The sequence below is a fragment of the Sminthopsis crassicaudata genome, chromosome 1, assembly GCF_048593235.1.
Source record: "Sminthopsis crassicaudata isolate SCR6 chromosome 1, ASM4859323v1, whole genome shotgun sequence".
Classification (NCBI taxonomy): Eukaryota; Metazoa; Chordata; class Mammalia; order Dasyuromorphia; family Dasyuridae; genus Sminthopsis; species Sminthopsis crassicaudata.
This window is the reverse complement of record NC_133617.1, coordinates 2,333,275-2,360,217: the sequence shown is the minus strand read 5'-3', so window position 1 is coordinate 2,360,217 and position 26,943 is coordinate 2,333,275. Positions and strand designations below refer to the sequence as shown.

Here is a 26,943-nt window from a genome sequence, read left to right as displayed (position 1 = left end):
TCCATTGGAAGGGTCTCAGATTGGACAGGGACAGTTAGGGGACAGGAGGCAAGTTCTAATCTGGCCTCAGGCACTTACTGGAACCACTTTGTGACCCAAGGCAAGTCCTTCACCTTATTTCCTTCAGTTACTTCATCAGTCAAAGGCCTTGGAGGGGGAGGGGCAAAGCCCTCTAGGGAAACCTCAAGATGAGGTCACTGAGAATTAGACCTGACCAAAAGGACTGAACCTTGCAGGGCCCATTTCCTAGATCTAGAGAAGGAAGGGACCAAACTAGAATCACCAGGTCTCTGAGGTCTCTTCTGACTATATGCTCCTTTATCTTGTTATAGGTAATCAGGTTGGGAAGATGGCCTGGGATCACATAGCAAAGGCAGATTTACCAAAGTAGTTTGTATTTGATTCTCTTCATTTTTCATCCTCAGCTCTGACTGGTTTTCACTGCCAGGAGCAGCATCCCCTCCCCCAGGACTAAACTGATTTCCTGAAGTGGAATCACTGAGCAATATGTCCCCATCTCATGCACTCGGGGGCCTCTCCCTCAGACTGGAGGCTGAAGGATGGAGCCATAAGCTCTGCTCCAAAGGCTTTCTGACTGCAGGAACTCCCCCTGTGACCTTCTCTAAGGGCAGTGGTTGGGAGTAGGAGGGAATTAGCTTTTGGGTAAAACCTCAGGATTGTTCTGCTCCATATTGTGTAAAGGCAGGCAAGTCATTCTAATCCCCTGGGAGTCATTTCCTCATCTGTAAAGTCAAGATTTCATGAAAGATTTGCTGCAAATGTCTCTGGGACTTCAGAAGTCTTTGCTCCCACCGCCCAAAGTGCAAAGGTGAAGCTGAAGATCCTGTGATATTAATCTCAGGTGGGGAAGATGGGCCTGCAGGTGTCTTTGTTCTGGTTGTTGGAGAGTAGAAATCTGTCCTCAAAATCCTGGACTGAGGAACCTCTGAGGCTCCTTTCATCTCTAACAGACGGATGTTACAATCCTACAGAAAGAGGGAGACCCACTAGCAGAGGAAAACTCTGAGCACTGGACTTTCTGTAATGACTCTTCTAAATGGATTTCACTGCGCCCTGAGCCTGGGACCTGGCTCACATGGACTCTGGTGCAGGGAACTTATGAGCATCAAGGCTACAATTTTACTGACTTTTAGGGAAATTGTCATCTCGGAATGATTTAATAAATCTTGTGACCTACAATGGAATATTTCATGAGGTTTCTCCATCACGGGCTGAAGTCAGGTCACAAAACTATTTTCCTACAAAAGGCACTTCTGGGATGGAACCTGACTTGGAACAAGGAAAAGAGAGGTCAAAACATAATTTTGCACTTATGATTTCCCTGGATGCAGGGACTCAGCTGGAGATGCCCCAGGCAGGCTGGTCCCCAGAATTCTTCTGAGACTGAGACTTCTCTGTGGAATATGGTGTAAGAAGAATGGACCCAATAACTATCTAAAAATAAATGTACCGGCAGACAGAGAGAAAGTATATAACGGTCACTCATCTTGCACCTTTGTCCTTGTCTTGCACATGGACCTGACCAATGTCCCTCTGTTTCCTCCAGGGTGACCTGGAGATCAGAGCCCGGGCTTCTGTAGATAGACAGGTCATGTCTGGTGCTGAAAAGTTCCTCCTCAGTCCCTGACTCCAGCAGCTGACTTGGCAGTAGTATCAGCAGTCACTCCATTTCTCAGAGTTAAAACTTTGGTTACTGTTCAGGGAGATGTGGCCCCATATTGTGAGAAGCATTTCTCGCCTCATTTCTTCCCTTGCTGTGTCTCTGCTGCTGCAGCTTCCAGGTTCTAGGCAGGACTGCTATGAGGATCAACCCATGCGTTACATCCGTGGAGATGTGGAGATCGGCTTCTTTTTACCCACATTATCACCTGAAGTGAGCAATGTAACCGGAGCAGAGCAGTTTCAGAGGCCTCCTAACAAGGCTTGTAGGGATTATAGGTAAGTATCTCTCTCTTCCTGGGCTCATTTTCACTGTGAGGATGCAAGAAAGGTCCTCATTGTTCAGTATGAGTCTCTCTCCTCTCTCTGTCTCTTCATGTTTGTATCTTCTTGGCAGCTTTCATTGTGTCTCCTACCTTCAGAGTTGAAGAAAGGAAACCTCTCTCCTCTCTATACTTTTATAAATATTTATAAGAATTGTGTATATTTTTTTATCTAAGGAATAAGGCCATTAAATGGTAATTCCTTTAATGCTTTAGTATGTTTCTTTTTATTCTATTTGATGTTCATCATCTAGGAAAAGGGGGAATTTTGAGCTAGAAAGAGAAGTTTCACCACCCATTTTGAAACATTAAATCACAATATTTTTCTAAATCAAATGCCCTTTTCTGTGTTATGAATTATTTGATTTTTCCTTGAGAACTGCACCCCATGGAGAAGGCAAGGCCCCTATATTGTCAGCACTGATGATAATTTGATGCAAATTGAATATAAGTGAGTATAATGTCACAGAACCTTATTTCTCCCTTCCATTATATTCTTTAAAGTCCACAACTATCCATGTCTTCTTGTGGAATGAGTGAATGGCTCAAGCAAGTAGAGTTACGTGAGGACATGAAGCCAGTAGTCCTCACCCTTTAAGAAATTACAAAAATAAACGTATATTGGAACAATGTGTATGGACAGAGGCTAGTTTGAATTCAAACAGAAGAGCTAAACAGCTATTGCAGTCCTTAGTTGTGTCTAAATGTTGACAAAGTCCCTCTTCTGAAATAATTCTGGGTGAAGGTTGTTTTAATGTTCCGTAATATTTACCATTAATTCACCAGAGTTATTGACAAAAATTTCCAACAATTCTTCATGTCGGCCTTCACCCTGCATGAGATTAACAGGAATCCCAGTCTGTTGCCCAACATTTCCCTGGGATACAGTATGTACAACACCTATTTCAGTGAAGAAAGGAGCTTGGAGCACTACCTGTGGTGGCTATCTGGAACACACCAGCTCATCCCTAATTACAACTGCAGAGAGCAAGGAAAGGTTGTGGCTGCCATTGGAGGAGCCACATCAGCTCTCTCTGTTCAGATGGGGACCCTGCTTGACCTCTACCATTTACCCCAGGTGAATGAGATAGAACCTAATACATTCTCTGGTTTTCTGTGCAACCCAGTAGTCAGAGCAGTTGTGTTGGTGGTAGATGTAGCAGGAGCAGCAGCAGTAAGTTAAAATGCATTTAAAAATACCCTTAATAAATTAAAATGCTTTACATATTTATTTCTTTTGATTTTCACAACAAACTCATAATGAAGATATTCTTATAACTCCCATTTATAATGGAGACTATTGTGACTGAGAAAAGTTACATTGTTATCATGCAGCTAATGATTGACTGGGATACTAATTAATCTGGGTTTTCTTAGATCAGTTTAGCTCTCTAGTGACTAAACAAATCTGCTGTCTTCATCATCAGGGAAATTGAGCAACTCCTGGAAAAGCAACCATATTGTAAGCCAAGAAGGCATTTAGCCTTCAACCCGAGAAAGGATCTTAGAGCAAAACTAGTTATACTTGCCCATTATAAAGATAAGTTCAATAATGATTGGAGAAGTTCAAGTGTTTACTCAACACGCACAATTCACTGGTGGAAGAGAACTGATTAGATCCTACCATTTTGACTTTAAGTTGAATGATCTTTCAGTCTTTTACATCTCATCCAATGAGCTTCGTTTTTGATAATCACTTAGTCCCTTACTATTAGTCCAGAATTTACTGAGATGAGAATTATTTATAAAAGGAAACTGAGCCTGAGCACTGATGTATAAGGTGCTTGTTTTGGGGAGCACTGGGAAGCCTGTTCACAGTGCTATCCCAAGAACTTCGTAAGCACTTTTAGGAATGTACCAGAGTTTGAGAACATTCCTGACGTTGTGCTCAAAGAGGATACTATCTTTATTAATGGGCACAGAAGGAGAGCAGAAACATACAGTGCAGGGAGTGACATTACGGAAAGCACCTTATCTTTTCCAAACTGAAAAGAGACTCTCGAGCACTGCAGTTTAAGCTGGCTGCTTAGTGAACTTTGCCATTGGTCAGTCAGATGAGAGACTGTTTTGTCTCTCAAGACAAAATTAGGGATGATTTCATGGAAGAGAAAAAATGAAAATTTAGATGGTTTCATTTAAAGGAAATGGAGGTCAGTTTTCAAAACTGAATATGGAACTATGGATATGAAAAGATGAAGTAGTGGAAGCCTCTCTGCATTTATATCCACCTCCCTTATTTTAAAGCTCTCCTGCTTTAACCTAACATTATTTAACTATAATTTCTTTAATATCCAATATTTAAGGCCCTTGGAGAAAAATCACTTGGGATCTTTGTTGTGTCACTAACATTGAAATTATAAATAGTCCTGATCATATACTTGAAGAAGAATACAAACAAAAACTTACAAGTTCACAGAGTGTAGGAATTAACTCTAGATGCCCTTGCTGAAACATGCTGACCTGTCTCATTGAGGGAATCTTGAGAAGGGTTCATTAAGCATCTTTGTTGCCAGATAATATAACTGCAGGAAGTCTGGTCTAGAAAAGAGAAAACCTGTCACATCTGGGATTATTTTTCCTTGATTCTGATCAGAGAGAACATGGCAGCATAAGTTGAATAAGTCTCCTTCACAAAATGGGCCGATTCTTTCCTACTGTGATGTGTGGGTATATATCTGACCCTCAGATCTGAAACACTATTTGTCGTAGATGAATTGAAATTTTATCGGCCCTCTTATGCCGACCATGAATATCTGTTTTTTTGTCAATGACACAGATGTTCGGCCAAAGATTGTGGTAATGATTAACAAATTTGGGGATAGACGTTCTGATGTCTCTTGGAGAGTAAACAATACATTTCAAGACATAAATAGAGGGAATTTCAGATAGAAATTGTTATCTGTGATAAACTTTACAATAAAATCTAAAACTTACTTCTAAAAATGCATATGCCAATTTGAATAAGTGTATTTTACTTTAGTTCCCTCAGTAGCAGCATGCACCTGCTCATCCATATTTTATTTTCTCATCCAGATTACTTATGGTCCATTTGATCCCACTCTTGGTGACAAAGCCCAGTTTCCTTCCCTCTATCAGATGGCCCACAAATCCTCTTCTCTTCATCGAGGTATTGTACACTTATTGGTGTATTTTCAATGGAACTGGATAGGCCTGATTGTCATTGATGACATGAGAGGTGAGGAATTCCTCAGGGAAATGAGAGAGGAAATGAAAAGGAATAGAGTTTGCATGTCCTTTACAGAGAAGATCCCAGTCAGTGACAGAAAAAGTAGGGAAACAGCTGAGACCTTCAAGTCCAGGATCCTAACTTCAGAAGTTAAAGTCATTGTCATCCATCTTGACACAGATTCCTCAACAATTATGAGAAACCCACTAGGATATTTATTCCCAACCAAGAAGGTGTGGATTGCCACATCTCATTCAGACACTACAATGAGAGCTCTGTACTATTATGGCTTCATTTTCCATGCTTCTCTCTACTTTTCACACTTGACTACTCCAGTCCCTGGGTTTGAAAATTATATCAGGAAGATTATGCCCCCTTTAAGTAAGGGGAATATTCTTCTTCAAGCATATAGGCCATCACCTTTGAAATGCTCAGATCAACCAGATATCCCAGAGCAAGATTTATATTTTCCAAATGCCTCCATGAAATATTTACCTTTTTACCCTGTGGACATGACATTATCCTCCTTGAGTTACAACATCTACAATGCTTTTTATGCTGTGGCTTGGGCTCTCCATGAAATACTGATGAAAAGATCTGAGAAAAGGTCCTTGGGAAATGAAGAATCTGCATTGCCTCATGCATGGCAGGTAATATGGAAAGTGTGCTCCCTTTTTAGTTATGATTTTTTGAGTATGTATTTTAGCCAGAAGTGGGACACAGGAGACATTGAAGACTTTTCACTTTCTAAAATTATTCTGATTGTATATTCCTCAAAAAGTTTATTGTTGGTTTCCAATATTTGTGAAATTGCATATAAAGTTAAAATGAAATTTCCTTCCTAGAGTCTTAGAGTTGTAAATAACCTTAGGTGTCATATTTACTCTTGAGCTCTGGATTTTTTTATCATAAATATTTGAAGGCCTTTTATTTCATTAGGAATCCATTTTTTCCCTGACGGACTGAACTCAGGTTTTCTGGGTAGGTGATCCTTAGTTATAAGCTAGATCCTTTTTTTCTCAAAATTATCCTATTCCAAGCACTCTGATCTTTCAATTAAGAAGATGAGGAGTCTTTGGTCATCCTAACTGCAGCTTCTTTCTGCCTCCTTGCACTATTTTGTCCTTCACCTTGGAGGTCTAAAATTGGGCTAAAATATCCCTGGTGACTTCCTCTGTAGATCTTTCTAAGTAGGTGTTTTGTGACTTGTTTCCTACTCTATTTTCCCTTCATATTCTGGAATGCAGGAGAAATTTATTTGATACTTTCTTGAAAGATAGAATCCATGTTCTTTTTCATTGTAGAATTCTTGTAGTCTTATAATATTAAATGCTCTCTCTTCTATCTGTGTTCCAGCTCAGCATTTTCCATTGTGATACTACATATTGTTTTCCATTATTTTCCCTTTTGGCTTTTTCTTTTATTTCTCAAAGTGTCATTACCTTCTACCTTCTTAGTTCTAATTTTTAAGAAAATATTCTCCTCAATGGGCCTCTATATTTATTATTCAATTTATCCAATTCTCATTGTTAAGGCTTTTTTTCTCCTCTATTGTCTTTTTCTGCTTTCTTTTATATCTCTCTCATTTATCTTCACAATTTTTTCTCTATTTTCCTTTGAAAAATTTCAAATTTCATTTTGAACTCTTCTGTGGGTTTTGATCTATTCTTACTTATTGTGCGGATTTTGGATAAAGGAATTTTTACTTTGTTATTTTCTTCTTAGTATGGATTTTTCATCTTCCTGTTCACAGTGATTTTCTATGATCAGACCCATTTTCTGTTGTTTGCCAGTTTCCCCAGGCTGCTATTTGACTTTATTAGAGTAGTTTATTAGAGTAGTGCCCTCTTTGCAGGATAGAGGGGCAAATATCACAAGATTCAGGAGTTTTGTGCAGCTATTTTCAGGGATTCTTCTAGGGACTTAGAAGTTTCAGTTCTTCCAAGGGTGTCTGATCTTAGAAGAAATATGTTTATTAATGATCCAACCTCTAGTCTGTTCAGTGACTTATCACAAGAACTTTTTCCTGCCCTACAAGAGTGAGAAGGTCCATATTCTGATGTTGCTAAATGTTCTGCTGTGCTAGTTCTCTTCCTCATTCTCAAACTGTGAGACAGGAAGGTGTGCTTGATCTGGGTACTGCAAAAACAAGCAAGTTCTGTCCCAGGGCTTTAAAAACGACCCCTGTAATACCTTCTGACAAGCTCTTCAACCCTCTTAACATCTGTGGTCCAAGAACTCCTGAAATGGCTGCCACTTCTGCAGTTTCTTCAGGTGCTGTGTATTCAGTGGCTACTGTATTGAGCTCCTGGTTTACACTGAGTGCTTTGAAAGTCATACAAATGGTTTCATAGTTCATCCTGGAAATGGAGAAAACCACTGGAGATTATCAAGGATGGGAGTGCCACAGTCTAGCCTGCACTTCAGAACAATCCCTTCCAAGGCAGGATGAAGGGCAGAATAGGAGAGGTTTAGTCAATGGCACCACCAGGAGCCTATTGCAATAATCAGGGTGTGAAGTCATGAGGATGTTCCAGTAGCAGAGAACAGGAGGGGAACATATTAGAGAGGTGTTGCAAGGATACCTTGGCAATAAATTAATAAAGGGGGTGAGAAACTATGAGGATTTGATTGTGAAACTGAAATTATAAACTAGATGTGTCCCAGAAAAAACTCAGATTTGATCCCACCTGAAAATCAGACCCCAAGACTCCATAACTTCTTATATGGCCTTTCCCTGATGTACCGCTCATTGATAAGCATTTCTCTTCTCTTTCAGCTGCACTCCTACCTGAAGAACACCCAGTTTGAGAACGTTGTTGGTGAGCAGGTGTTTGTGGATGAGAACAGACGTACGGAGGCTCAGTATGCCATTATGAACTATGTATACGAGTTTTATAATGATCGTCTTTTGTACGTGGGGGATTTTATCCCAGAAGTTCAATTCAGTCAAGAGTTTACAATTTGTGCAAATGTCATAGTGTGGAATGCATGGAATTCAAAGGTCAGACACATTATTAATGTTAATTTATGATCTTAAACAGGAAGAATCCTTGACTTATGTGGTGTACTCTCCATTATTGATAAGTGCAGCTGGGTGGGAAAATGGCTAGACTCTAAGCCCTGGTTCTCTTTCACTTGTCATAAGTTCATATATGTCTCCCCTGTTTTCTCTGTAGCAATCCTCTTTGTCATTTCTTGCACCACTATAATACTTTATTATATTTATGCACATCTACATAGGTATATTGTTAAACACAGAGAAATTTCGTTGCATATATATATACATATATATGTACATTTTTATCTATGTATTCACACAGATCTAGAAATATAGGTAGTTCAACAAATCTTCAATTTTTAGATTTCATTTCATATTCCCATTCTTTACCATTTTCAAAGAAGGTATAAATATATTTTAATTTGTATTTGTTTTCAACTTCTATAGGAAAGAATGAAAAAAATCTTTAACTTGTATGCAGCTCAACTTAGAGAATTTAATACATAACCATGACTTTCCATTTCACATTGCTCACTTTTTTCCCAAAAAATGTATCTGTATATCTATCTGTTTGTGTTTGTGTGTGTGTAAACAAAAGTATCTATGTTCTATCTCTCTTTTGCAGCAAATTGTTTATACTTCCACGTGTTCTTTGTAATCTATTGTAGAAGTTATAACACACAAAATGACTTAGACTTCAAAAGTGTTCCTTGAAAACCATTGCTGTTACTGCACAAAATGTTTCCTTAGTTCAACACATTTTACTTTTTGTTATTTCATGCAACTCTTTCCCTCTTTTTCTAAAATCAATAATGTTATCATGTCTAATAGTACACCACTGTTCTCTCACTATTATATACACCACATCTTGTTTAGTCACAGAGGATAGAGCATGGACCTTGGAGCCAGAGGGACCTGAGTTTACATCCAATCTGAGACACTCTACACTGCCTAGTTGTATGACGCTGAGCAAGTCACTTAATCCCAATTCACACACACACACACACACACACACACACACATACACACACACACACACACTCAAAACCAAGACCAAAGTCTATTAGAATTATCTTGTATCACCTTATTGTTGAAATGAACCTAGTCCAGCTGATCATCATGTAATCTTACTACTTTGTAAAATGTTCTCCAGGTTCTGTTCATTAGTATTAATGTAATATCTTTATCTCTGGTACTCCTCAGTAAGATTTTGTGTTCTTCCTTATCTCTTTGAATTGTATCTATTTTTGATTTTACTTGCTCTAGGATCAGGATCATTACTCCTGCTCTTTTTTTTTTTTTTTTTTTTTTTTTTTTTTTTACTTCAGCTGAAGAATAATATATTCTGTTCTACTGTTTACCTTTAATCTATATGCATATTATTGCTTCACATTTGTTTATTTCAAACAATATATTGAGGATTCTGGTCTTTAATCCATTCTGTTCTCTACTTCTCTTTTCTGGCCATGTCCATCCCATTCAAATTAAAACTTAAGATTACTAACTCTGTATTTCTCAGCAATTGATGTTTTCTATATTATACTTTTCTCTCCCCCTTCACCCTCCTCTCCAGTCTTTTACTTCTGATCCTCTCATCCCTCAATCTGCCCTACCCGTTTTCAATCACCTCCTATTTTCTTTATCTTGTTCCCTTCTACTTCTGGATTCCCTTCCATTAGCTTTCTTTTTTTTCACAGTCCCATTTCTACTTAAGACAGTGAAATAAATTTCAATACTTAACAAAATATGTAGGATATTCCCTCTGTGAGTCCAAAAGAAGGAGATTAAGAGTCCACCCATGTTTATACCTCTCCCTTCTTTCCTTATACAGTAATAGGCCATGTGTGCCTCTTTGAATGATGTCATTAGCTCATTTTACTTCCCCTTTTTCTTCTCCCAATGCAATTATTTTCCACCTTTAATTTATTTTTTATATTATCACTTTAATGTTCACTTATTTCTATACCTTCTGCATAGGTACACTTTCCCTCTTTTTTATCCTGATTTCACTTTTTTCTCTGATACTCTTTACTCTTTTATTTAAAGTTCCATTTTAATTATAACTTTGGTCTTTGCATTGGAAAAGATTGAAATTTTCCTATTTCATTAAATATCTAATTTCCCCACAGAAAGATAATGCTTAATTTTTCTGAGTAGCTGATTTTTGGTTTTGTCCAAACTCTTTTACCTCCCAGAATATAGAATTGTAGGCTCTCAAATCCTTTAATGTAGTACTTTTTAAGTCCTAGATAATATTGATGGTGGTTCTTCGATTTTTGCTTCTTTTTCTGTTATCTTGAAGGATTTTCCCCTTGATTATGGAACTTAGCTGCAATATGCCTCAGAGGTTTCATTTTAGTACTTTTTAAGGAAGTAATCTCTGTATTCTTTCTTTCTTTCTCTCTGTTTTTTAATTTAATTTAATTTTTTAATTAATTTTGTAATTATAACTTTTTTTGACAGTACATATGCATAGGTAATTTTTTTTACAACATTATCCCTTGTACTCTCTTCCATTCCGAATTTTTCCTCTCCTTCACTCCACCCCCTCTTCTAGATGGCAGGCATTCCCTTACATATAAAATATGTTATAGTATATCTTAAGTACAATATATATGTGCAGAAAAGAATTTTGTTGCTATTTTTTTTTTTGCAAAGGAGGAATTGGATTCGGAATGTAGAAATAATCTGGGGAGAAGAACAAAAAATGTTAACAGTTTTCACACATTTCCCATTGTTCCTTTTCTGGGTGTAGCTGATTCTGTCCATCATTGATCAATTGGAAGTGGATTAGCTCTTCTCTATGTTGAAGATATCCACTTCCATCAGAATACATCCTCATACAGTAGCATTGTTGAAGTGTATGATGATCTCCTAGTTCTGCTCGTTTCACTCAGCATCAGTTGATGTAAGTCTCTCCAAGCCTCTCTGTATTCATCCTGTTGGTCATTTCTTACAAAAAATAATAGTCCATAACATTCATATACCATAATTTACCCAACCATTCTCCAATTGATGGACTTCCATTCTTCTTCCAGCTTTTAGCCACTATGAAAAGGGCTGCCGCAAACATTTTGGTACATACAGGTCCCTTTCCCTTCTTTAGCATTTCCTTGGGATATAAGCCCAGTAGTAGCACTTCTGGATTAAAGGGTATACACAAGTTTGATAACTTTTTGAGCATAATTCCAGATTGTTCTCCAAAATGGTTGGATTCTTTCACAACTCCACCAACAATGGATCAGAGTCCCAGTTTTCCCACATCCCTTCCAACATTCATCATCATTTGTTCCTGTCATCTTAGCCAATCTGACAGGTGTGTAGTGGTATCTCAGAGTTGTCTTAATTTGCATTTCCCTGATCAATAGTGATTTGGAACACTTTCATATGAGTGGAAATAGTTTTAATTTCATCATCTGAAAATTGTCTACTCATATCATTTGACCATTTATCAATTGGAGAATGGCTTGATTTCTTATAAATTGAAGTCAATTCTCTGTATCTTTTAGAGATGAGGCCTTTATCAGAGTCTTTAACTGTAAAAATGTTTTCCCAATTTGTTACTTCCCTTCTAATCTTGTTTGCATTAGTTTTGTTTGTGCAAATGCTTTTTAATTTGATGTAATCAAATTTTTTTATTTTGTGATCAATAATGATCTCTAGTTCTCCTTTGGACACAAATTCCTTCCTCCTCCACAAGTCTGAGAGGTAAACTATCCTATGTTCCTCTAATTTATTTCTGATCTTATTCTTTATGCCTAACTCTTGGACCCATTTTGATCTTATCTTAGTATGTGGTGTTAAAGGTGGGTCCATGCCTAGTTTCTCCCATACTAATTTCCAGTGTTCCCAGCAGTTTTCATCAAATAATGAATTCTTATCCCAAAAGTTGGGATCTTTGGGTTTGTCAAACACTAGATTGCTATTTTTATTCACTATTTAGCCCTGTGAACCTAACCTATTCCACTGATCAACTAGTCTATTTCTTAGGCAATACCAAGTGTTTTTGTTGACTGCTGCTTTATAATATAGTTCTAGATCAAGTACAGCTAGACCACCTTCATTTGATTTTTTTTTCATTAATTCCCTTGAAATTCTCGACCTTTTGTTGTTCCATATGAATTTTGTTGTTATTTTTTCTAGGTCATTAAAATAGTTTCTTGGGAGTCTGATTGGTATAGCTCTAAATAAATAGATTAGTTTAGGGAGTATTGTCATAATAATTATATTCACTTGGCCTATCCAAGAGCACTTAATGTCTTTCCAATTATTTAAATCTGACTTTATTTTTGTGGCAAGTGTTTTGTAATTTTGGTCATATAATTCCTCACTTTCCTTTGGTAGATATAATCCCAAATATTTTATATTCTCAACCGTTATTTTGAATGGAATTTCTCTTTGTATCTCTTGCTGTTGGATTGTGTTGGTAATGTATAAAAATGCTGAGGATTGATGTGGATTTATTTTGTATCCTGCAACTTTGCTAAAGTTCTGAATTCTTTCTTTTTTTTTTTATTCATTTTTCCAAATTATCCCCTCCCTCCCTTCACTCCCTCCCCCCGATGGCAGGTAATCCCATACATTTTACATGTGTTACAATATAACCTAGATACAATATATGTGTGTAAATACCATTTTCTTGTTGCACATTAATTATTAGCTTCCAAAGGTATAAGTAACCTGGGTAGATAGACAGTAGTGCTAACAATTTACATTCGCTTCCCAGTGTTCCTTCTCTGGGTGTAGTTATTTCTGTCCATCATTGATCAACTGGAAGTGAGTTGGATCTTCTTTATGTTGAAGATTTCCACTTCCATCAGAATACATCCTCATACAGTATTGTTATTGAAGTGTATAGTGATCTTCTGGTTCTGCTCATTTCACTCAGCAACAGTTGATTTAAGTCTCACCAAGCCTCTCTGTATTCCTCCTGCTGGTCATTTCTTACAGAGCAATAATATTTCATAACCTTCATATACCAAAATTTACCCAACCATTCTCCAATGGATGGACATCCATTCAACTTCCAGTTTCTACCTACAACAAAAAGAGCTGCCACAAACATTTTGGCACATACAGGTCTCTTTCCACACTTTAGTATTTCTTTGGGATATAATCCCAATAACAGCAATGCTGGGTCAAAGGGTATGCACAGTTTGATAACTTTTGGGGCATAGTTCCAAATTGCTCTCCACAATGGCTGGATTCTTTCACAACTCCACCAACAATGTATCAGTGTCCCAGTTTTCTCACATCCCCTCCAACATTCATCATTATTTGTTCCTGTCATTTTAGCCAATCTGACAGGTGTGTAGTGGTATCTCAGAGTTGTCTTAATTTGCATTTCTCTGATCAGTAGTGATTTGGAACACTCTTTCATATGAGTGGAAATAGTTTCAATTTCATCATCTGAGAATTGTCTGTTCATATCCCTTGACCATTTATCAATTGGAGAATGGTTTGGTTTCCTATCAATCAGGGTCAGTTCTCTATATATTTTGGAAATGAGACCTTTGTCAGAACCTTTACTTTTAAAAATATTTTCCCAATTTGTTACTTCCCTTTTAATCTTATTTGCATTATTATTGTTTGTACAGAAATTTTTAGTTTGATGTAATCAAAATCTTCTATTTTGTGATCAATAATGATCTCTAATTCTCCTCTGGTCATAAATTCCTTCCTCCTCCACAGGTCTGAGAGGTAGACTATTCTCTGTTCCTCTAATCTATTTATGATCTCATTCTTTATGCCTAAATCATGGACCCATTTTGATCTTATCTTGGTATATGGTGTTAAGTGTGGGTCCATATTTAATTTCTGCCATACTAATTTCCAGTTTTCCCAACAGTTTTTTTCCGAATAATGAATTTTTGTCCCTAATGTTGGTATCTTTGGGTTTGTCAAAGATTAGATTGCTATAGAGGTACCCTTTTTTGTCCTTTGTATCTAATCTGTTCCACTGCTCTACTGTTCTATTTCTTAGCCAGTACCAAATGGTTTTGGTGACTGCTGCTATATAATATAGCTTTAGGTCAGGTACACTTAGACCACCTTCCTCTGACTTTTTTTTCATTAGTTCCGCTGCAATTCTCGACCTTTTATTCTTCCATATGAATTTTGTTGTAATTTTTTTCCAGGTCATTAAAATAGTTTCTTGGGAGTCTGATTGGTATAGCACTAAATAAATAGATTAGTTTTGGGAGTATTGTCATTATTATATTTGCTCGGCCTATCCAAGAGCACTGAATGTCTTTCCAATTATTTAAATCTGACTTTATTTTTGTGGCAAGTGTTTTGTAATTTTTCTCATATAATTCCTGACTACTCTTTGGTAGATGGATTCCCAAATACTTTATACTCTCAACATTTGTTTGGAATGGAATTTCTCTTTGTATCTCTTGCTGTTGCATTTTGTTGGTGATATATAAGAATGCTGAGGATTTATGTGGATTTATTTTGTATCCTGCCACTTTGCTAAAATTCTGAATTATTTCTAATAGCTTTTTAGCAGAGCCTTTGGGGTTCTCTAAATATACCATCATGTCATCTGCAAAGAGTGATAGTATGATTTCCTCATTTCCTACTCTAATTCCTTGAATCTCTTTCTCGGCTCTTATTGCCGAGGCTAGTGTTTCTAGTACTATATTGAATAGTAATGCTGATAGTGGGCAACCTTGTTTCACTCCTGATCTTACTGGGAAAGGTTGCAATTTATTTCTATTGCATATTATGCTTACTGAAGGTCTTAAATATATGCTCCTGATTATTCTAAGGAATAATCCATTTATTCTTATACTCTCAAGAGTTTTTAGTAGGAATGGATGTTGAATTTTGTCAAATGCTTTTTCTGCATCTATTGAGATGATCATATGGTATTTATTAATTTGATTATTAATATGGTCAATTATACTAATAGTTTTCCTAATATTAAACCAGCCCTGCATTCCTGGTATGAATCCTACTTGGTCATAGTGTATTATCCTGGGGATGATTTTCTGAAGTCTTTTTGCTAATATCTTATTTAAGATTTTAGCATCAATATTCATTAAGGAAATTGGTCTATAATTTTCTTTCTTAGTTTTCAATCGACCTGGTTTAGGTATCAGTACCATGTCTGTGTCATAAAAGGAGTTTGGTAGGACTCCTTCATTCCCTATTTTTTCAAATAGTTTATGTAGCATTAGGGCTAATTGTTCTTTAAATGTTTTGTAGAATTCACAGGTAAATCCATCTGGCCATGGAGATTTTTTCTTAGGGAGTTGGTTAATAGCTTGTTCTATTTCTTTTTCTGAAATGGGACTATTTAGACTACTTACTTCTTCCTCTGTTAATCTGGGCAAGCTATATTTTTGAAGGTATTCTTCCATTTCATTTACGTTATCAAATTTGTCGGCATAAAGTTGAGCAAAGTAGCTCCTAACTATTGTTATAATTTCCTCTTCATTATTGGTGAGTTTTCCCTTTTCATTTTTAAGACTAACAATTTGCTTTTCCTCTTTCCTTTTTTTAATCAGATTTACTAAGGGTTTGGCTATTTTGTTGGTTTTTTCATAGAACTAAGTCTTAGTTTTATTAATTAATTCAATAGTGTTTTTTTTTTTTACTTTCAATTTTATTAATCTCACCTTTTATTTTTTGAATTTCAAGTTTTCTGTTTGTCTGGGTTTTTTTAATTTGTTCCTTTTCTAGCAACATTAGTTATAAGCCCAATTCGTTGGCCCTCTCTTTCTCTATTTTATGCAAGTAGGCCTATAAAACTTCCCCTTATTACTGCTTTGGCTGTATCCCACAAATTTTGGTATGATGTTTCATTATTGTCATTTTCTTGGGTGAAGTTATTAATTATGTCTATGATTTGCTGTTTTACCCAATCATTCTTTAGTATGAGATTATTTAGTTTCCAATTATTTTTTGGTCTATTTTCACCTAGCTTTTTATTAAATGTAATTTTCATTGCATTGTGGTCTGAAAAGGATGCATTTACTATTTCTGCATTACTGCATTTGATTTTGAGGTTTTTATGCCCTAGTATATGATCAATTTTTGTATAGGTTCCATGAAGTGTACTCCTTTCTGTCTCCAATTAGTTTTGCCAAAGATCTATCATATCAATCTTTTCTAGTATTCTATTTACCTCTTTGACTTCTTGCTTATGTATTTTGTGGTTTGATTGATCTAATTGTGAGAGTGCAAGGTTGAGATCTCCCATTATTATAGTTTTGCTATCTATTTCTTCTTGTAGCTTTCTTAATTTCTCTTAAGAATTTAGATGCTGCACCACGTGGTGCAAATATGTTTAAATATTGATACTGCTTCATTATTGATGCTAATCTTTAGCCAGATATAATGCCCTTCCTTATCTCTTTTAATTAGATCAATTTTGTTTTTGCTTGATCTGACATGAGTATGGCTACCCCTGCTTTTTTGGCTTCATATGAAGCATAGTACATTCTGCTCCACCCTTTTTCTTTTATTTTGAATGTATCACCCTGTTTCAGGTGTGTTTCCTGTAAACAACATATAGTAGGATTCTGGCTTTTAATCCAGTCTGCTAAGTGCTTCTTCTTTATGAGGCAGTTTGCCCCATTCACATTTATGGTTAGAAGGACTAATTCTATATTGCTTGCCATCCTGTTAACCCCTGCTTATGCTTTTCTCCTTTCCTTCCCTCTTACCCCCCTACCCAGTATTAAACTTGTGAACACCACTTGCTTTTCACAGCCCTCCCTTTTTAGTATCCCTCCCCCACCTTAAAGTTCTTCCCCTTATTTTACCCCTTTTCCTCACAATTTCTGTTTTCCCTTCCCCTTAGCTTACTCCTTCCCTCTCACTATTCAATGAAGTTGAAGAAGTTTCACCATAAATCAAATATGTCTATTGATATACACTATGTTCATCCCCCTCCTTTCTTTCTCTCAGATATAATAGGTTACCTTTACCTCTTCATGAGATGTAGTACCACCACTTTACCCTTTTTTATGATATAATTTCCTTTCCGCCTCTAGTTTCTAGGACAAATTATACATTTGTTCTTTACATATCTTTATGGCGGAAATATAGTTCTCAAAATTTCTTTTTATCTTTTTAGAAATCTCTTGAGTTCTGTATTTGAAAATCAAACATTTTGTGTAGATCTGTTTTTTTGTTTTTTTTTAATCAAGAATAGATGGAATTCATTTATTTCATTAAATGTCCATCTTCTTCCCTGGAAAATGATGCTCATTTTTGCTGGGTAAGTTATTCTTGGCTGCATACCAAGTTCCTTAGCCTTTTAGGAATATCATATTCCAGGCCCTTCGTTCTTTTAATGTGGATGCTGCTAGATCCTGGGTCATCCTTATTGTGGTCCTCCTTATCTGAATTGCTTTTTTTCTAGCAGCTTCCAGTATTTTTTCCTTCATATGATGGTTCTTGAACTTGGCCACTATATTTCTTGGCATTTTGATTTTAGGGTCCCTTTCAGTAGGTGTTCGATGCATTTTTTCAAGGTCTATTTTACCCTCTGTTTCCAAAATGTCTAGGCACTTCTCTTTGATAATTTCCTGGAAAATAGTATGCAGGCACTTTTTTTCCTCACATTTTTCAGGAGTCTGATTATTCTCAAATTGAATCTGTTTTCCTGGTCTGTTGTCTTTCCAATAAGGTACTTGACATTCTTTTCAATTATTTCGTTTTTCTGGTTTTGCTTGAATACTTCTTGGTTTCTCCTTGAGTCATTCATTCCTACTTGTTCGAGTCTAATTTTCAATGATGTATTTTCTTCACTCACTTTTTTTATATCTTTTTGTAATTGTCCAATTGAGTTTTTAAGTGAGTTTTTTTCTTCTGTGGAATTTTTTTCCATTTCATACATTTTACTTTTTAGAGAGGTGTTTTTTTTTTTCCAACTCACTAATCCTGTTTTCCTTGGAGTTATTTGCCTTTTCTAATTCACTAATTTTATTTCTCCATGATTTGATCTCTTTATCCACTCTGGATAACTTCTCCAGACTCTCTTGCCAAGCTTCCCTTTCCTTTTCCCATTTCTCTTCTTGCTCTCTTGTGAGAGCCTTTTTGATTTCCTCTATGAGATTGTTTTGTATTGAGTTGCAGATCATATCCCCCTTAGGGGATTCCTCTGGAGACAATCTGCTTTTAGTCTCCTCAGTGTTTGAAGTCTGCTTTCTCTATATAGAGGAGCTGTCAATGGTTAGAGCCCTTTTAAATTTTTTGATCATTTTGTCAGAGCGGGAAATGAAGAAAACAAATTGACAAGAGAAACAATTGGTTTGTTTGGGGGGGGGGGATGGGGCTGGATAGTGTCACCAGGCTTCCTCTACAGACTGTGGGAGACAGCAGCAAGGCACTTACAGGACAGTGATGGCTGTGCTCCGTCTGTGCTCTGTGTCTGTAAGAACGTGCTGAGTCACTCCAGGTGGGGGGTGGGGGTGGCTGGGTCTTGAGAGATGCTAGCTTTCCGGGGTTTTATTCTTCACCTCTGGTGTTTACACCCTCTCTGCTGTTCCTGGGTTTCTGCCAAGACAGAACATCCACACTGGGGTTAAAGTCTTTTCTCAGAAATGGAAGAGATCACACCCCTCCCCTCTCTGGTTTGAGCTGTGTGAGCTGCCTGTGTCACTCTGGCTGCCTGCCTTCAGTCTGTACCCTGTCTGTTCAACCCTCCCCAGAGCATACATAGACCTTCTCTGGCGAATTTCAAGGATGGCTTCTGTTGGTAATTATGTGTGGGTTTCTTTTCTGGTCAAGCATTAATTCCGAGGCTTGTCATGAAGTCAGTCCTGAGAGAAAACCCAGAAATCAAGCAGCTGTCTGCCTCCATGCTTCTCAAATATCAGGACAGTTTTCCTTGATGATTTCTTGAAATATGTTTATTGGTTTCTTTTATTTAGCATAGATTTCACAACATCCAGTAATTACTATTTTGTCACTCTTGCTTCTGTTTTCCATATCATTTGTTTCTCCAATGAAATATTTTATATTTTCTTCAAATTATTCACTTATGCTTACTTTTATTTCATTGATTCTAGATTTCTAGTTGAGTCATTCATTTCCATTTATCAAAATCTAAGTTTTAGTGAATTACTTTTTTTCTTTGAGTCTTTCACCTCCTTTTAGATTTGGACAATTGTACTTCAGAAGAATTTTTGTTCTATGGCTTTTTTTTTTTCATTTCTCCAATTTTACTTTGTGTTATTTTCTTTTGCAATTTCCTCAACTTGATTTTTAAGAAATAATTATCTTCTATGTTTTTCCCGTTTTGCCAAATTTGTTTTGTGAGGAGTTTTTTCTTCTAGGCATTTGACTATTTCTTTTTCCAAACTTGGGATATTATTCCCAAATTGTCATAAATTTCCTTCATAATTCTTATTCCTGCAAATTTTTCCTTACATCTCTTTTTAAAGATCTTTTTTGAACTTTTTCAAGACAGGCTTTTTGCTTGACCTGAATTCATATTCCCCTCTGAGAATTTATTCATAGACATTTTGCCATTGTAATCCTCTTCCAGGCTTCTATTATGATTTTCCCTGACTGATATCTGTCTATGATCAGAACTTTTTACTCGTCTGCTCACTTTTGAAATTTGAGCTCTGTTCCTTTTACACACAAGTGATTGTCTCAAGCTTCTTTTGCAGAAGAATAGGGTCTCTCACAGACTGTGTGGGGCTAATGGTGCTTCAGGTTTTGCACTAGGCTGGCTTGCTGAGGTTCACTGATGTCCCAGTTCTCTTCTATGTTTGCCCTGGAGTTCTCACAGCAGAACTGCTGATGCGCTGACTTTCTGGATGAGGACACAGGAGGCACTGTTGCTGTACTTTGGCTAAGAACTTCCCACTAAATTCCCAATGCTGGAATTCTCCTGGCTATTCCTAGATATACCCCACCTCTGCTGGGCCATGATCCACCCTTGCTGTCCACACAGACCTGTCCTGAAGGCATTCCAATGAATATTAAGCTGAAAAATTACATTCCAAATGTCTCTGGGTTCTGTCTCTCCAAAATCCAATCTGGCACTTGATCTCCCAAAAGTGTTATTTTTGTTTTTATCTTGAGTTCACTAATTCCTTCAATTTTTCTTTCATCACTTATTATTGAAGAAAACATTTGCAGTACAATATTGTATAATAGTCGTGTTAATGGACATCCTTGTTTAACCCTTGATCTTATGAGGAATATTTCTAGGAATTCAAAATTCACATTGCTTTGGGAACAGCACCTGAAGTACAATGGCGCTCCCCAAGAAGAAGCTTCAAGGTCTTGTTGAGATATCTCCCACATCTATAACTGAGACTGGGGAAGTCAACTAGGCTGTAATTAGGCAATATATGGACTATCTTATAAATGACCAGCGTATGAAATACCTTTTTGTGAATGGTTTTGTCACTGAGAGTTGCAGAAGAGTGAGTGACAAATGGAAAGAGTAAGTTGGATCATGTGATCATTCATATGCACTCCTAATTATGTATCTGTGGAGGTGGTTATCAAAACCAGAATGGCAAAAAACAACTGCATTTTTCTTCACAAACATAAAAAGCTATCAGCTAAAAATGTTCATTCCAGTCTCCTGTCACCATATTAGGTTCCTTCTGCTGTATGTAGTGCCAGTTGTCCTGCTGGATTCAGGAAGTTGCCTTTGGAGGGGAAGCCTCCTTGTTGCTTCAGCTGTTCCCCATGCTCACAAGGAGAAATCTCCAGTCATATGGGTGAGTTACTGAAAGGAGCTTGCTTCACACAGCCTCTGAGAGTGAAAAAAACTAAGAGGTATACTTTTGTGTCAATTTTCTAGAAATGTCACAGTCTCTGTAAATGATGAAATGAGCCAGAGAAAGAGCAAAAGTAAGGAACTTTTCCAGTAAGATAAAGGGTGAAAACAAGAATGCCCATTCCAACCAATATTAGGAATCTTTGTACTAGAAATGTTACCTTTGGCAATAAGAGACCAAAGTGAATTTGAAGGAATTAATATATGCAATGAAAAAACTAGTATCACTCTTTGCAGGAGATATGGTATATTTAGAGAATCCTTGAAAATCAACAAAAACTACTTGAAACACTTAATAATTTTAGCATAATTGGTGGATATAAAACTAACAAACATTTGTCACTGCCATTTGTATGTTACCAACAAAGGCCAAGAATGAGAGGTAGAAAGAGAAATCCCATGTAAGTCTAAAGAAGAAGAAAATATGTAGAAGTCAACTTGCCAAGACACAGCCAGGAATTGTACAAACACAATGTCATGATAAATTTTTACTGCTGCAAAATGAGAAAGATAATCTATATGAAGAAATTATTCATCATCTTATTTCTTTGATGAACTGCAATCACTTACCCTTTTACAACAAGATAGTATATCATGGTTATACACAAAGGTAAAGATTAAAAACAGTATATACAAGTGTCTCTACATCTATATGTATATATGGAAAATAATAGTTGTACATACTTATTTATGCACATATATGTAAATGTATAAGTTTATAGATAAGGGACTAAGAGATGCCTTTGCAAGAAATAGAAAGGGAGAAACAGATAGATGTTGAGAGACAAAGGCAGAGATAGAGATAGAAAGAAATGAATAGAGAGACAGAAATAGAAACAGAGATATTGAGATGGAAAAGGCAAAACAAAGAATGTCACCTAATGGGGGGGGAGTTGTAATCCACACATTATAGATTGCAGACTTTTCTCTAACTTGTGGGCCTGGTTTCAGAGGAAAATTTACTCAACACTGACCAAGAGTTGAAAACTAGCAGGGTCTTCAGAGATCATGCTTCATGTCCCATATGAAACCCAGAGCAATTAGCTAATTGTGTAAACCCCATAGGAGTCATCCGAGCACTTTCTACTGATGATCCAATATTGCCTTTGCACATTTCATTGTTCTAATGCTTTATGGTATTGAACAATATGGTAAAAAAAAAAGTCAGGCATAGTGAGGAATGCTAAACAAATTGTCATTTTCCCCTGACATTTTAATCAACACAATTAAAAGCAGGGATAGCCCTGGGACAGGACCTGTGACTTGTGGTTAGAGGGAACTCCAGCAGCAGGAACAATCTCTACCTAAGAAGGTCAGGCATTTAGCTGGGCCTTGTTTTCTGGGCCCACATTGTGGAACAGACTGACTTCCACAGTATTAAAAGTGCATCTGCCCCTTCATGGCCATCACCTGTTTTCATCACACTGCACATGGAGTGACATCAGATAACGAATCAGCTCAGGAGGTTAAAGAATGAGACATGGGATAAGGAAATCACCACTTGGGTCACAGGCTTGTGGAGTCAACACTGCATCACAAGCTCAAAGCAGAATGGATGCGGCCATGGCTTATTCAATAGTATTGCATTTGAGCCTGGCCTTACATTGTTTTGAATCCAAGAGAGAAGGCAAAAGAGGTAAGCAGAGAAAAGGCTGCTTCTATGAAAAGATCCTACAATTTGTAAAAAATCTAGACCCTCCCTTAAGCTCATCTGTTGCCTACTAGTGGGTCACACATGGGTCTTTCCCCTGCAATGAGGGCAAACTCTTGATTTAGTGATGAGAAGGATGAGGATGATGGTGCTAAAAATTGTAAAAACCATGTAAATAGAGCCTCAATTTTGTGCTACATGTTGTCTCTCATTTGTTGCTTATAATAACCTTACAAAAATGGTGTGATTATTATCCTTATTTCACTGAAAGGAAAACAAAGGCAGACTAAAGGATATTAATTGCTGAGAGTCACATAACAACTGTGTTTCTGACGCAGGCTGTAAACTCTGACTTTCTTGACTTCAAGTCCTATTCATTCACAAGTAGTCATGTTCTCACTGATAGTGCAGAGTAAAATTGAAACAGTTGATGGTAACTTATGACATAGCTAGTATGTCTCTTGGGTTTTTCACTGTAAATGTGTTGGGTGCAATTAAAGATCTGTGAAGATCTTAGAAAAAGGGAAGACTCAATTAGGAGAAAAAAATAATTTTTAGGCAACAGAGAGACTGCTGATATAAATAAAGGGTCTAGTGTGTCGCTGAAGCATTCTAGATGCTAATTTCAGGTCTCTTGGATCTGAAAGCTAGGGTTAAAATAAGGTCAATCCAACATTCCAAATACTAGTGAAACAATCCCATTGAGTATCAAAAGAGAATTTTTCTTTAGGTATTAACTAATTATCATTTTCACTATTGAATATATCCTGGGAAGACTTCATTTCTCTTGGGATTAAAAGGAATACTTCCAAAACAAAAGAAACAGGTTTTCTATAAAAAACTTGCTAGCTATTTAATAAGTCATTAATCAGTCGATCAATAGTTATTTAGTATGAGAAGAACTTGGTCATAAATAATGAGACAGAGTGATAAAAAGGAAGTGAATCCTTCATTCAGGGAGCTTCTATTCCAACAGAGAAGACAAGAATACACACACTGTATCTACCAAGAAAATGTTAAAATCCATATCAATTGGTTGTGTAAAGGCGTAAACTAGGAGCTGGAAAGAATGAGGAAGTATGGATACCGGGACCTCCTCAACTTGAGTTGTTGCCCAACACAACACAGAAGTAATCCGGATGTTGGATACTGAAGGGCTCCACTGTCTAAGCTTACTGTCCTTAGTGATTAGGTGAAGAAGAAGGTGACATCACTTACAAAAAAGGAATAAAGAGAACCTGAACCCAAGCCAACAATGATCAAGGATTTTAACAGAGCTGATCTGGCCAGTTGTACCAAGGAACTTACCAGTGACTGTGTCATCCAGTAAAGAGAGAATGGGGTTTTGCATCCTATGGAAGCAGAAGGACTTGCTGCAGCTCTCCTGACTATTTCCTGCTGTGGGAATGTAGAGAAATGTTTTAATCTAAACTTTAAGTCCTTGTTTGTCTCCTGCAGATGCTGAACTGTGTCAGAAATGCCCAGAAGATGAATATCCCAATGAGCAGAGAGATCACTGCCTCCCCAAGATCGTGACGTTCCTGGATGTGAATGACCCTTGGGGGAAGGCAGTGACAGCTGTAGCTCTTTCACTCTCATTGCTCACAGCCCTGGTTCTGTGGGTCTTTGTGAAATTCCAAGACACTGCCATAGTGCAAGCCAATAACAGGAACCTCAGCTACCTGCTCCTCACCTCTCTTTCCTTCTGCTTCCTCTGCTCCTTGCTCTTTGTGGGCCGTCCCACCACTGCTTCCTGCCTCTTCAGACAAACAGTATTTGCAGTTGTGTTCACGGTGGCCATTTCTTCCATTTTGGCTAAAACCATCATAGTGGTTCTGGCTTTCAGGGTTACAGGGCCAGGGAGCAGGATGCGGATATTCCTTCATCCTAGAGTGCCCTACTGTGTTGTTCTCATCTGCTCTGGAATTCAAGTGCTCTTCTGTGCCATCTGGCTGGGGACTTTTCCCCCCTTTCCAGAAGCAGACACACACTCTGAATCCCGCCACATCATCCTCACATGTAACGAGGGCTCCGCCTTTGCATTTTACTGTGTTCTGGGCTACATGGGCTTTCTGGCCCTGGGCAGCTTCACCATAGCCTTCCTGGCCAGGAACCTGCCTGATGCCTTCAATGAAGCCAAGTTCATCACTTTCAGCATGCTGGTGTTTTGCAGTGTCTGGATCTCTTTCCTCCCCACATATCAGAGCTCCAAAGGGAAAGCTGTGATGATTGTGGAGATCTTCTCCATCTTGGCCTCCAGTGCTGGGTTACTGGGCTGCATTTTTATTCCCAAATGTCTTGTGATTCTGCTGACATCATGGGAAAATAACACAAAACAGAACAAAAATCAAGGGAATTCCAGGAGAAAGAATTCTTCTTTTTTAAAAATTTGATATCTTTATTTCCCTCCATTCCATGTAAAACAATATTTTTTCTTTCTTTTTAAAACTTTGACTTCCACATTCTCTCCCTTCTTTCTCAAGCCCAGAACCATTGAGAAGCCATAGTGCAGTTATACAAAATATTTATATAAACATCTTGGTGAGAAATATACATGCACCATTCCTTGGATTAATAAAAAGAACCCTTAAAATAATATTTTACAAACTGTGTAACATCAACACTTTCATCATAAAGCCCTTAGAGTAGTTTTGGATCATTTTGCTGCTGAAAAAGTAATTTGCAGATGACCAATTCACTCTATTGCTTGACTTTGCGCACCTTATATTTCACTTTTCATATGTTCATGTATACTCATCCAGATTTCATCAAAGTATTTCATCACAATTACTTACCACAATTTCCTCAGTCATTGTGCATTTGATGAGAATTCACTCAATTTCCAATTGTTTCCCCAAGAACAGAGGCGACATCAATATTTTTGTACCTTTATTTCCTTTTCCTTTTTTTCATAATTCTTTTTTGGGTTTCAAGCCATGTAGTGTTAAATTTAGGTGAATGAATTTGCAAAATTTTATGGGCTTTTCAACATATATCACATATTTTTATCAGTATCAATTGGGGAATGGCTCATATTTTAATATATTTCATTCATTTATCTATACATTTGAGAAGAGCTGGCTGCATCAAAGAAGGTTGTTTCAAAATTGTTTTCACAATGACTATTGCTAACTGCTTTTTTCCGTTGATTCAATTTTTTTCTTTCAATTTAACCTTTTATGGATCTAGCAGCATCCACATTAAAAGAACTAAGGACCTGGAACATGATATTCCAAAAAGCTAAGGAACTTGGTATGCAGCCAAGAATAACTTACCCACCAAAAATGAGCATCGTTTTCCAGGGAAGAAGATGGACATTTAACAAAATAGATGAATTCCATATATTCTTGATGAAAAAAGCAGATCTACACAAAATGTTTGATCTTCAAATACAGAACTCAAGAGATTTCTAAAAAGGTAAAAAGAAATCTTGAGAACTATATTTCTGCCATAAAGATATGTAAAGAACACATATATAATTTCTCCTAAGACTAGAGGTGGAAAGGAAATTATATCATAAAAAATGGTAATGTGGTGGTACTACATCTCATGAAGAGGCAAAGATAACCTATTATATCTGAGAGAAAGAAAGAAGGGAGATGAACATAGTATGTATCAATAGACATATTTGATTTATGGTGAAACTTCTTCAACTTCATTAAAAAGTGAGAGGGAAGGAGTAAGCTAAGGGGAAGGGAAAACAGAAATTGTGAGGAAAAGGGGTAAAATAAGGGGAGGAATTTTAAGGTGGGGGAGGGATACTAAAAAGGGAGGGCTGTGAAAAGCAAGTGGTGTTCACAAGTTTAATACTGGGTAGGGGGGTAAGAGGGAAGGAAAGGAGAAAAGCATAAGCAGGGGTTAACAGGATGGCAAGCAATATAGAATTAGTCCTTCTAACCATAAATGTGAATGGGGCAAATTGCCTCATAAAGAAGAAGCACTTAGCAGACTGGATTAAAAGCCAGAATCCTACTATATGTTGTTTACAGGAAACACACCTGAAACAGGGTGATACATTCAAAATAAAAGAAAAAGGGTGGAGCAGAATGTACTATGCTTCATATGAAGCCAAAAAAGCAGGGGTAGCCATACTCATGTCAGATCAAGCAAAAACAAAATTGATCTAATTAAAAGAGATAAGGAAGGGCATTATATCTGGCTAAAGATTAGCATCAATAATGAAGCAGTATCAATATTTAAACATATTTGCACCACGTGGTGCAGCATCTAAATTCTTAAGAGAAATTAAGAAAGCTACAAGAAGAAATAGATAGCAAAACTATAATAATGGGAGATCTCAACCTTGCACTCTCACAATTAGATCAATCAAACCACAAAATA

At 37.0% G+C, this 26,943-nt stretch overlaps 1 protein-coding gene across 1 annotated transcript; it reads left to right on the top strand.

Moving 5' to 3' along the window:
* Window positions 1-1,726: 1,726 nt before the first annotated feature.
* On the top strand, window positions 1,727-24,995 carry LOC141556738 (vomeronasal type-2 receptor 26-like). The gene is made up of 5 exons (XM_074291846.1): window positions 1,727-1,959; window positions 2,790-3,177; window positions 7,970-8,107; window positions 20,769-20,892; window positions 24,061-24,995. The coding sequence occupies exons 1-5, from the start codon at window positions 1,727-1,729 to the stop codon at window positions 24,993-24,995; spliced, it is 1,818 nt and encodes a 605-aa protein (XP_074147947.1).
* Window positions 24,996-26,943: the final 1,948 nt, after the last annotated feature.